At 54.6% G+C, this 11,643-nt stretch overlaps 1 protein-coding gene across 1 annotated transcript; it reads left to right on the top strand.

Moving 5' to 3' along the window:
• Window positions 1-51: 51 nt before the first annotated feature.
• Window positions 52-11,313, top strand: TBX21 (T-box transcription factor 21). Its single transcript, XM_032871404.1, has 6 exons — window positions 52-743; window positions 8,432-8,586; window positions 8,932-9,053; window positions 9,621-9,779; window positions 9,917-9,978; window positions 10,240-11,313. Exons 1-6 carry the CDS (start codon window positions 253-255, stop codon window positions 10,856-10,858), a joined length of 1,608 nt encoding a protein of 535 aa, XP_032727295.1. The 5' UTR covers window positions 52-252; the 3' UTR covers window positions 10,859-11,313.
• The last annotated feature ends 330 nt before the right edge of the window (window positions 11,314-11,643 follow it).

Below are 11,643 nucleotides of genomic sequence, written 5' to 3'. Positions count from 1 at the left end.
AGAGCTTCATAAAGCCACAGCAAAGGCGCCGCGGCGCTAGTGACAGCGGCCCGCTGGAGAGGGAGCCCGGGAGCTGCCGCGCGCCCGCCGAACGCGGGCGCAGGACCCAGGCGTCCGAGGCCGGGCTCGGGTGGGCCCCCCCACCCGCGTTCCCGCCCCCGGGGCCCCGCCCCTCGCGACCCCCCGCGCCTGCCCCCCGCGCGGAGAGGGGCCGGTCCCCGACGGCAGCGGGCAGGTGCCAGCCCGCCCCGGATGGGCTTCGTGGCGCGGGGCTGCGGAGACATGCTGACGGGTACCGAGCCGATGCCGGCGAGCGACGAGGGCCGGGCGCCTGGCGCCGACCCGCAGAACCGCTACTTCTACCCGGATCCCGGCGCCCAGGACGCGGCCGACCGTCGCGGGGGCGCCACCCTGGGGGCGCCCTACGCAGGGGGCGCCCTGGTGCCCGCTCCGCCAGGCCGCTTCCTCGGAGCCTACGCCTACCCGCCCCGGCCCCAGGCCACCGGCTTCCCCGGGGTGGGCGAGCCCTTCCCGCCGACGGCGAGCGCCGAGGGCTACCAGCCTGGGGACGGCTACGCGGCCCCGGACCCGCGCTCGGGACTCTACCCGGGGCCGCGCGAGGACTACGCGCTGCCCGCGGGACTGGAAGTGTCCGGGAAGCTGAGAGTCGCGCTCAACAACCACCTGTTGTGGTCCAAGTTTAATCAGCACCAGACGGAGATGATCATCACCAAGCAGGGACGGTGAGTGAGACGCGCGCCCCGCGAGGCGAGCGGGCCCGGAACAAGGACGTTGTTTTTTTTTTTTTTTTTTTTTTTTTTTCTCCTGTCTAGACGGCGCCCCTCACCATTTGGCTTAGGCTTTGGGGGAAGCGGGGAGGGAGTTGTAGCGAGGACAGAAAAGTTCTGGGGGTTGTTTTCTCCCAGGACATTACACCAACAGGCAGAACTCAGAAGGGAGATGGAGGAGAGTGGGTGCGATGAGAAGCTATCATGGTTTAGGGGTGTGCCCTTATCTCCCTGTCTGCCTCCATGGGGATCTCCGGGCAGAGAGGGACTGTGTTTTGGATTTAACAGGGCAGGACCCCTCTTAGCCCCTATGTGGAGAAATGGAGGAGAAGGCAGGGTCTTGGTACTCCAGACAATAACCCAGCACAACCAACCCCACCCCCCAACTTCTCCTACCTTTACCCTCCCACCGCCCACCTCTCCAAGCCTTTTTGCTGCTGTTGTGCACAGGTCAGTTTTGGGAGGTGGGTAAGCCTGGGATTTGGTGACATGGAGAAGCTGTCGCCAAGTTTCCTTTCCGGTAGTACTTTGAGATCGTATGTCTCCTGTGAGTGTGTTTTAGGGGGGAGTGGTAAAGTGTGTGGGGGGCTCAGATCCCTTCCAGGCATAGGCCCCGCTGGAGAGCCCACATGCCCATGGGCCTGAGCAGGTGAAGCTAACTTATGGGTCCCAGCGGGCAGCCAGTCCCACTCTGCTCCTTCCCGCCTCTGTCCCCTGAAAGTCTGCCTCACCCTTGGCCAGATACTTTCCAGTGTAAGATCCAACCTGGGGAACCCATGGCTTCTATGCTTCTGGGGACCCTGAAGCCCAGTGCATGTGGGGTAGGCTTTGGGGCCAAGGGTGCTGCTTCCGGGGAGAGCCTCCTGCGTGGGGAAAGGAAGAGAAACTTGCCACTGGTATTTGTTTAGTAAGCAATGCTGAGTGGGCCCTGCCTGGGTCTGGCCTGGGAGTGTGCACCCACCGTTCCCTGTGGGGGCCTGCTCAGACTGGGGACCAGGGAGGACCTCTGTGAGCTCTGTCATCAGCACATCCAGGAGGTGTCAAAGGGCAGACGCCCAGGGTGCGGCTTGGGGAGGGAGCAGGGGCGGTGTGGGGAGGCCGTGCTGGCCCCAGGGGTGTTGTCATTCAATCTAGGGATAGCTAGGACATTCTTCCTTTCCAGGGATTTCTGTGGGGTAGCATGGGATTGAGGGACGTGTCCACCAACGATGGATAGCTTCAAGTTGCTGAGTTGTACCTCTTTCTCTGGGATGAACAGAGGAAAGTTGGCCTTTTTTTTTGTAAGGTGTGGCCTTTATCCCTTAAGCCTTCTGAGAATTCCTCTCTATGTCCCCCCAAACCAGTCCCCTCTGAGTGCTGCCAGACACAGCCCAGGCCTCCAGCCCTATCACGTCTGAATTGGAGGGGACCCAGAAGATCCTATCCAGGCCCCTTCCTGCACAGACAGGGAAATGGGCTCAGTGACAGAGGAGACTCTCTGAGGTTTCACAGCCCACCTGTTGCAGGCAGAACGGGCACCTGAACCCAGATGGTATCTGCCTGGGCTTCTTTCTCCAGCCCGTCATGGCCGGGAGTGAAAAGAGCCACCTACACTGTCCAAAGGCCTTGATGCGTTCAGAGTGCTTTCACTTCCATTCTTCCACTGTGTGCTACTACGTAGGCCAAGAGATCTCCCCATTCACAGCTAGTGGCACCGAAGCACAGGGACGGCTGGTGGCTTGTCCTTGGTCGCACAACTGACTTGAACTCAGGCCTCTGCTCTCAGGTGCTCAGGAAGCTCTCCCACCCGGGGGCCTGGCCCGGGTCTCCCTGCCACCTGCTGCCAGGCTCCTGCCCTTCCAGTCTCGAGGGGCGGCCTGCCCAGAGCCTTGGCCAGCACTTCGGAGATCCGGTGGTGGGTGCGGGGCTGGCTGTGGGCCGCCTGCAACCTGGTTGGGTGGGTGTCTCATGGGGATGCAGGCATGCATCTCAGTGAGGTTGCCGTCACTACCCCTGTGGCTTCCTTCTTCCTTTAGATTCTTGCTGAATAATTCTCTCTTGACAAGTCTTGTTGTCTCCCTTTCAGATCCATAAAACTACTTTCCTTTTTTTTTTTTTAAAGATTTCATTTATTTATTTGACAGAGAGAGAGATCACAAGCAGGCAGAGAGGCAGGCAGAGAGAGAGAGGGAAGCAGGCTCCCTGCTGAGCAGAGAGCCTGATGTGGGGCTCGATCCCAGGACCCTGAGATCATGACCTGAGCCGAAGGCAGAGGCTTAACCCACTGAGCCACCCAGGCACCCCAAACTACTTTCTTTTAATATGAAAAATTCCAATATATACAAAACTACAGGAAAAATCTCCATCTACCCATCACCCAGTTTCAACAGTTGTTACTGCTTGGTCCAATCTCGTTTCTTCTTATCCACTCTCCTCGATTCTGCCTCCCACCCCCTAGTCTGCAGTTATATTAGTGATGGTGGCAAGTATGTAGTAAGTAGATCCTAGGTACTGTATTCTTGCATCCTGAAAATTTCTCTGTGCACGTCTAAAAGTGGTTTTTGAAAAAAAATTATTTATTTATTTATTTATTTATTTGACAGAGAGAGAGAGAGAGAGAGAGATCACAAGTAGGCAGAGAGGCAGACAGAAGGAGAAAGGGAAGCAGGCCCCCTGCTGAGCAGAGAGCCCCATGCGGGGCTTTATCCCAGGATCCTGAGATCATGATCTGAGCCAAAGGCAGAGGCTTAACCCACTGAGCCGCCCAGGTGCCCCTAAAAATGGTTTTCAAAATTATTCATTTATTTGTTTATGTATTTATTTACTGGGGGCTGGGGGAAGAGAGAATGCTAAGCAGGCTCCATGCCCAGCACAGAGTTTGACACGGGACTCAATCTTACGACTCTAAGATCATAATCTGAGCCAAAATCAAGAGTTGGACGCTCAACTGACTGAGCCACCAGGTGTCCCTAAAAATGGCTTTTGATAGGTAAACAATATCATTAACAAACCTGAGAAAAAATTCATAAATATCATCAAAATTTCCTTGACCACTTTGTAATTGCATGTGCACGCACGTGTGTGTGCGTGTGTGTGTGATAATCCTCAGGCTTTCCATCCATCCTGAGGAACTGCTTCAGACACCATGGGGTCCGTGTTGGAAGGGGGCAGTAGTCTCTCACCATTTTCTTTTATGCCTTCCCTTGAATCAGACCCCAGGGTCCCCATGGTGGGGTAGAGGGGACAGAAAACACACTGTCCCCCATTCAGTCTTACCAGCCCTCATCACTGGGCACAGAGCTTGGGCTCCAGTGATCTTGGAACTTGGCGGCCATTTCCTTATGCTACTGGCTTCTGAAGAGCACGGTACCCTTTCTCTCCTGTGTGGAGGGCTGGCCCATCCCTCCGTGGGTTCCAGTGACCTGCCTGTCACTACCACATCACCCACGGCCTTCTTCCTTTTTGAAAAATCCTCCCAGGCCAGGCCCACCCACAGCCCCACGGCCTTTTGCCTTGGGATGACTCACTCTCTCCCAGATCCTTCCTCTCCCACCCACCCTAGACCCATCCCTCAGTATGGACAAGTCACACAGTCTCTCTCTCCTCCATGGGCAGCAACAGGGTGGGGCACAGTGGGGGGTGGCAATTCCCAGCGCCAGCAACTGACCCCGGCAGGCAACTCGGGTGGGGCAGGGAGGGGAAAGTGAGGTAAAATGTTGGACTGGCCAACTGGAGAGGTTGGAGTTCAAAGTTGGCGCGTTTGTGGAAATTCGGGGTGCCCACCACGGACTTGTGCTGTATTCTGGGTGGCACTGTGTGTGTACTGTGAATGTGTTGGTGGGCATTGACTAGCTGATGGTAGACATTCTCAGCAGAGGAAGGGAGAGGCGGGTGTCTGCGTGTGTGGGTGTGTGGGAGTGCATTCATGGCTGGCAATCCCCACTTTTCTGGGTGTGATTAGTTGATTATTATAATTAAGATAACTTTGGGTAGTTCTGTTGTTAAGTAGCTCAATTTGTGTGCGTGTGTGTGTGTGTCTGTGTGAATTTAGTGTTGGAGGAAACAATTTCAGTGCTGCTGGATCCTGGATCACTGGCCTCACAACCATTGTGGCCTTCCCTACAATCCCGACTCCTAGAACTTTGTAGATCTTTAAAACAATTTTCTTTTATATTTTTCTTTTGTTGCGGGGCAAGGGGGCACTTGAATTTGGACTCACTGGCTTCATTTCTCTCAGGGCAGGTGAAAACAGCTTTACTTTTTGTTGGCCCGTTTGCTAGTGGCTGTCCGATTTCCACGAAGCTGGGTCTGAGGTTGGTGGGTGGAGGAGATCTTTGATGCCTGAGCACTGTTTGCGTTTCCATGGGTCCAAGGCACTGCTGGAATGTTCTAAAAGGTGCTGCTAATTAATACCCCCACAAATAATGAATAAAATGTAAGAGGACCCATTTCCCCACAGACTCGTCAGCATTAGAGATTAATTTTATTTATTTATTTATTTATTTATTTATTTATTTATTTATTTTTAAGATTTTTAAAATTTATTTGACAGACAGAGATCACAAGTAGGCAGAGAGTCAGGCAGAGAGAGAGAGAGAGGGAGGAGGAAGCAGGATCCCCGCAGAGCAGAGAGCCTGATGCGGGGCTCGATTCCAGGACCCTGAGATCATGACCTGAGCTGAAGGCAGAGGCCTCAACCCATTGAGCCACCCAGGCACCCCTAGAGATTAATTTTAAAACATCCTGCCAACACGACAGACCCAAAACTACCTCCTTGTAATTTGTTTGTCACGATGGTGAGTTGGAGCCTATCAGAAGTGTTCAGGGACACCTGGGTGGCTCAGTTTTTAAGTGTCTGCCTTCAGCTCAGGTCATGATCCTGGGGTCCTGGGATAGAGACTTGCATTGGGCTCCCTGCTCAGCGGGAAGCCTGCTTCTCTCTCACCCACTCCCCCTGTTTGTGTTCCGTCTCTTGCTGTGTCTCTCTCTCTGTCAAATAAATAAATAAATAAATAAAATCTTTAAAAAAAAAAAAAAGTGTTCGGGATCGGACGGGTATGATGACCCTGCAGATCATTTCGAGATGGGCTAGTCCTATGTGGCAGCGGAGGAATTTAGGGTCTTGGGCCCTGTCCTCTGAGGGCAGGATGGTCTTTTTGGAAAGAGCTGAGGTTGGCACCAGACCCTGTTGCTTCCCAGCAAAGTGTCATGTAAATCAGGGGCTATTTTGGGATTCCCAGCTGGTGGTGATTCTAGACTTTTAGGGTGAAATGAGACCTCCTTTCTCCTCTCCCGTTCCCCCATCCTCTTCCGGCATCTCCTTCATGTCCCTCCAGCAGAGATAAGCGGGGCGGAGAGATGGACGCACAGCCCGGGAGACCCCGACTCTGCCCTCTCACCAGGGAGCTGTCAGCTCTGCTCTCTGCTCCTTGGTTCCTTCAAGTATAAAATTGGAAATACCGTGTTACATTTCGGGCGAACTGGATGCTTCTAAGTAGAGACACAATGAATATAGTCCTTCCCTTCCTTTAAACCTGCAGGTTTAGGCAACAGCTGGTTATAATACAGAAAATGTGGATAGCCTGACCGTTGTCATCGATGAGATGTTGGTAGAGACGTGTTGAAAATATTGTTTCAGCCTTAATTATTTAAGGTCTCCTCCCTAACCTTTGATTTCTCAAGTCAGCTGCCCTCTGAGCCCCTGGGACCTGGAGCCTGAGGCTAGAGCTCAGGACCCTGGCCCGGAGTCCTTCCGCAGACCCAGCGGGCTTTGATCACTCTGGGCCAGCAAGAGGGTGTAGTGGGGGAGGGACCGGATGAGCTGAGTTTCACATCTTTCAAACTTTTTCACAGCTCTTAGAGGAAAAATGGTTAGGAGTTATTGTCCCCATTTATGGGTGAAGAAACTGAGGTTTGGTTTGGGATTTAACTTACTCCAGGGGATGGGGCCAGTAAGTCTCTCATTTTTTTTCTCAGCATGGGAGAGTCTGGAGAAGACAGGCAGGTGGGGACACCTTCCCAAGGTTATCAAGGGTGTTGCTCTGGGATCTTCTGGGGCCTAGGGTGCACCTAAAAGTGTTCCCAGGTCTCTGGAACTCTCCCTTCTCCGGGTTTCCTGACACATGGGCTGGTGTCTTTCTTCCCATCTGGTATGACTTCTTGTAGGAAGGGAGAGGTGTGTGGGAATGCGAAGTCATTCTGATGAGAGTTTGATTCTGCCAACCTGCAAATTCTACTCTTCCTGTTTGGGTTAAGAAAGAAAAGCTAGGCCATTAGCCTGGTGCTGGTAGAGGTGGTGGTTGTAGTAGGGGCAGTAATGGTGGAGGGGACCATTGTAGTGATGGTGATAATGGAGGTGATGGTTTGGTGATGGGGGCAGTGATGGTGGAGGTGTGGTTGTAGTGATGGTGGTGATGGGGGTGGAGGTGGAGGTTGTAGTGATGGTGGTGATGGGGGTGTTGGTGTGGGTAGTGGTTGTTGTGATGGTGGTCATGGGGGTATTCGTGCAGGTGGTGGTCATAGTGATGGTGGTGATGGGGTGTTGGTGGAGGTAGTGGTTGTAGTGATGGTGATGGGGGTGGAGGTGGTAGTGATGGTGGTGATGGGGTGTTGGTGGAGGTAGTAGTTGTAGTGATGGTGGTGATGGGGGTGTTGGTGCACTGGTGGTTGTAGTGATGGTATAGGTGGGAGTGGTGATGGTGGAAGTGGCAGAGATGGTTGGGTATGGAAGTGCTTCTTTCTCTTGATCTATTACTCTGGCACAAGGGAAGATAATGCAGCATCCCAACCTTGACTTCCTCCGCTTTCCCCTGGAAGCAAGACTTTGAGCGTGAGAATTGTACTTAATAGAGTTCTTTTTCGGGTGGATGGAAAGTTTCAGCTGGGAATTTAGGTACTTCTCTGAGGCTCAGGCCTGGGACAGGCCGTACTATAGACATCAGGTCCAGGAGGATGGGGCAGGGAAAGCCTGGGCACTGCGGGGCCGGGAATGCGTGAGCACAGTGAGGGCTGCTGTGGAGAGGATGGGTCAAGTCCTGAGACCACCCCAGGGCTTGGGGGGCTGAGGCATGAGGGCCTACTGGGAAGTGTCTGTGCGGGGCTGGCTTGTGGCTTTGCTCCCCACTAGGAAGCAAACGAAGAGTAGAGACAGTGCCTTGTAGCTAATGTCTAGAAACCGATCCTCAGGACAAAAAACACTGAAAAGCCCTGATTCATAGTGTTTGCTGATTTCCATGGTGTGAAGACTCCTGTGGTGCCTGATTTCGAGCTGTGCACACGGAGTCACTGAATGCAAAGTCAGGAAGAGCTGGGCATTCGTGCGGTGTCTAGTATTTCCATCTTGCAGGAACAAGAGATATAAGTCGCTTCAAAAGCAGAGATAATAGTGAAATATAGTAAACGAACTGAGAAGTGATGATTTTTGAGTAGTTATTACCTTGGCTTATAAGGCAGTATACTTAATTGTAAGTTTACATAATTTAATTTTAAAATATTGCCGGTACATAACAATTGCCTGGCACACGTCCTGGTCATTTCCAGTCGGCTCTCTCGCGGGATGCCAGCTGATGCCAGCACACCACCGAAATGAAAGCCTCTGCATGGGGGTGGCCTTCTGCGAGGTTGGGGGGCTGACGGATGTCGGCGGGTTTCTCTGTTCTCCCCAGGCGGATGTTCCCATTCTTGTCATTTACTGTGGCGGGACTGGAGCCCACTAGCCATTACCGGATGTTCGTGGACGTGGTCTTGGTGGACCAGCACCACTGGCGGTATCAGAGCGGCAAGTGGGTGCAGTGTGGAAAGGCTGAGGGCAGCATGCCAGGTAGGAGCGCCCTGCGGAGCGGTGGGCACGCTTTTCCTCTGAGGCTGGGCGCCCCCTGGTGGATCCAAGAGGAACCCCCAAGCCCTTGCCCCCTACACCTGAGTTCCCCATCCCACCCTTATCCCCTCCCACTTCTCAATCCGGTTGGGTTTGTCTTCCCTTCTCTACTCTGCTTTAGCCTGTCTTCTGCTCAGTCCTCTGCCCCCACCTCCCCTTGCCCTGCCCCATTTGGCCTTCCCCCTCCAGCCTTTCTGACATCCCCCTCAGAACAGGCAAAGGAGCCCTACATCACTACGGGATCTGGTCCCTAGGGGGCTGCGTCCCAACGAGGTTCACTGTCCACAGGAAACCGCCTCTACGTCCACCCAGACTCCCCCAATACCGGGGCCCACTGGATGCGCCAGGAAGTTTCATTCGGGAAACTAAAGCTCACGAACAACAAAGGGGCCTCTAACAATGTGACCCAGGTAGGACTCCTTGCCAACCCCCTCCCCTCCTGGCTGATTCGGTTCTGTTAAAGTCATCTTCCTTCCTCTCTGACTCGTTCTTTTCCACATTCCTGGGCAGGGGGGAAGATGAGGTGGGGGGCGGCTGACTCTCACGGGCAGATGTGGGCTCGCATCTGGGATGACATGTGCCAAACCAGCCCTGGGGGTTTCTTCACCGAACCCCAAGCTGCCATCACCCGTGCGCCATGCTGGGCATAGATTTGGTGCCAGTGGCCCCGGGCAATGGATGCAGAGTCTCTCTGAGTTGAGCAATACTGTTAACAGAGCCCCATCCCTGAAAAACCCTGCTTGTACTAATACCTCAGTCGCAATGCACATCTGGGGGGTAGGAGATGGGGCAAGGGGGCAGAGCTGATGCCCTAGAAAGTCTGTGGACTGGAGCTAGAGCGCCTGGAGGAAGTCACATGGTAGCAGGGTGGGGCAATGGACATGATGGCCTCAGGGTCCCTTCTAGCCTGGCCATCGGCCAGCCAGGGTGGGGGTAGAGGACCCGTCGACACCCACAAGCATCCGGTTCTCTCTTAGATGATCGTGCTCCAGTCCCTCCATAAGTACCAGCCTCGGCTGCACATCGTCGAGGTGAACGACGGGGAGCCGGAGGCAGCCTGCAGCGCTTCCAACACGCACGTCTTCACCTTCCAAGAGACCCAGTTCATCGCCGTGACCGCCTACCAGAACGCAGAGGTGAGGGCCTTCGGCCTGCCCGAGCTGTGAGGGGCAGGATGGGGAGAGTGGGGCTCACCGTCTTCCTCGGCGGGAAATTCAGGAGTTCCCTAGCCCCAGACTGGGGACTCAGGTGCCTCCATTTTCCCTCTCTCTAGATTACTCAGCTGAAAATTGATAACAACCCTTTTGCCAAAGGATTCCGGGAGAACTTTGAGTCGTAAGTGCTGCTGGGTTCAGTTCACCAAGGGCCTCCTCTTGGTCCCTCCTGAGGCCTGACTCCAGACATGCGCAGAGCCTGTCTCCTCTCTACCCCTGGGGGTGGGAGCCGGTGGGAAGAGATGGGACGGATGCTTGGAGGGCAGTGAGGCCAGGAAAAGAAGGTCCAGGGAGGGGCAGGCAGCAGGCAGGCTCACAGGCGATGGGTTCTGTTCGTGACCCCTGTTTTCTTGCCTATTTTTTTTTTTTTTTTTTTTTTTAGCATGTATGCATCTGTTGACACGAGCGTGCCCTCCCCGCCCGGACCCAACTGTCAATTGCTCGGGGGAGACCACTACTCTCCTCTCCTACCGAACCAGTATCCCGTTCCCAGCCGCTTCTACCCCGACCTTCCTGGGCAGGCCAAGGATGTGGCTTCCCAGCCTTACTGGTTGGGGGCCCCCCGGGACCACAGCTATGAGGCTGAGTTTCGAGCAGTCAGCATGAAGCCTGCCTTCCTGCCCTCCGCCCCTGGACCCACCATGTCCTACTACCGAGGCCAGGACGTCCTGGCGCCTGGAGCTGGCTGGCCGATGGCCCCCCAGTACCCTCCCAAGATGGGCCCAGGCAGCTGGTTCCGCCCCATGCGGACTCTGCCCATGGAACCTGGTCCTGGAGCTTCTGAGGGACGGGGGCCAGAGGACCAGGGCTCCCCTTCAGTGTGGACTGAGATCACCCCCATCCGGCCAGAGTCCAGTGACTCAGGACTGGGTGAAGGAGACTCTAAGAGGAGGCGTGTGTCCCCCTATCCTTCCAGTGGCGACAGCTCCTCCCCTGCTGGGGCCCCTTCTCCTTTTGATAAGGAAACCGAAGGTCAGTTTTATAGCTACTTTCCCAATTGAACAGATGACATGACAGGAACAATGTCATCAGGTTGGAGGACATCAAGTACCGCAGACAGGAGACTCAGGACTGGGAGGCCCCCAGCTCCCTCTGTCCCTTCTCCTTTCGTAGTTGGTTGAGGAAGAGGGGCGCCAAGAAGGCTTCTGGGGTTCACTTGCTGCTTCAGGCCCAAAGCGAAACCTGAGAGGCGTGTTCCCTGCCCCCTCCTTTGCCCTAACTACGGTCATTTACCTGGTGCTGCTTCTGGCTGTGGGTTCCCAGCTGGAGAACAGAAAACAGAACAAGAAAGTCTTGGACACAAAGGAGCTTCCTCTCTTCTGTGGGGTGGGTTAGGGGTCAGGTGTGTGCAAATAGAGACACTGAGGATTTGATGACAGCCAGCCAGCCAGGGTCGGCGAGGGGACTCAGATGACCTTGGGGCAGCTGGCCTGGGCCCCCCCGGCTCGGAGACAGTGGGGTCCGGAGGAAGAGGCTGGAGAGGGGGGCGGGGTTGGTGCATACCTCAAGGAGCAACGTCTTGGGGTGGGGGTTGGTTGTGTGCGCGCGCTCTTTCTTTCTTTCTTTCTTTCTTTCTTTCTTTCTTTCTTTCTTTCTTTCTCTTTTTGAACGGGAAGGCTATTTATTGTACAGAGAGTGGTGTCTGGATCTATTTCTTTTGTCTTCATCACTTTCTGAAAATAAACGTGAAACTATAGAATGTGTCCTGCTTCAGTGCCCTGAAGGGGGACATGGATGGGGGCTCCATTGGGAATTGCAAGGACACCATCCGTCCCCGGCTGCAGCA

Source organism: Lontra canadensis, unplaced genomic scaffold, assembly GCF_010015895.1.
Source record: "Lontra canadensis isolate GAN:19392208 unplaced genomic scaffold, GSC_riverotter_1.0 scaffold43, whole genome shotgun sequence".
NCBI classification, from domain to species: domain Eukaryota; kingdom Metazoa; phylum Chordata; class Mammalia; order Carnivora; family Mustelidae; genus Lontra; species Lontra canadensis.
This window is presented reverse-complemented; position numbering and strand designations above follow the sequence as displayed.

Bases quoted from the DNA above. Each gene is read 5' to 3' on its own strand.
- TBX21 (XM_032871404.1), top strand. From the start codon at position 253: ATGGGCTTCGTGGCGCGGGGCTGCGGAGACATGCTGACGGGTACCGAG. The intron at 744-8,431 runs GTGAGTGAGACG...TGTTCTCCCCAG, and splicing joins ATCATCACCAAGCAGGGACG to GCGGATGTTCCCATTCTTGT. The intron at 9,780-9,916 runs GTGAGGGCCTTC...CCCTCTCTCTAG, and splicing joins CCGCCTACCAGAACGCAGAG to ATTACTCAGCTGAAAATTGA.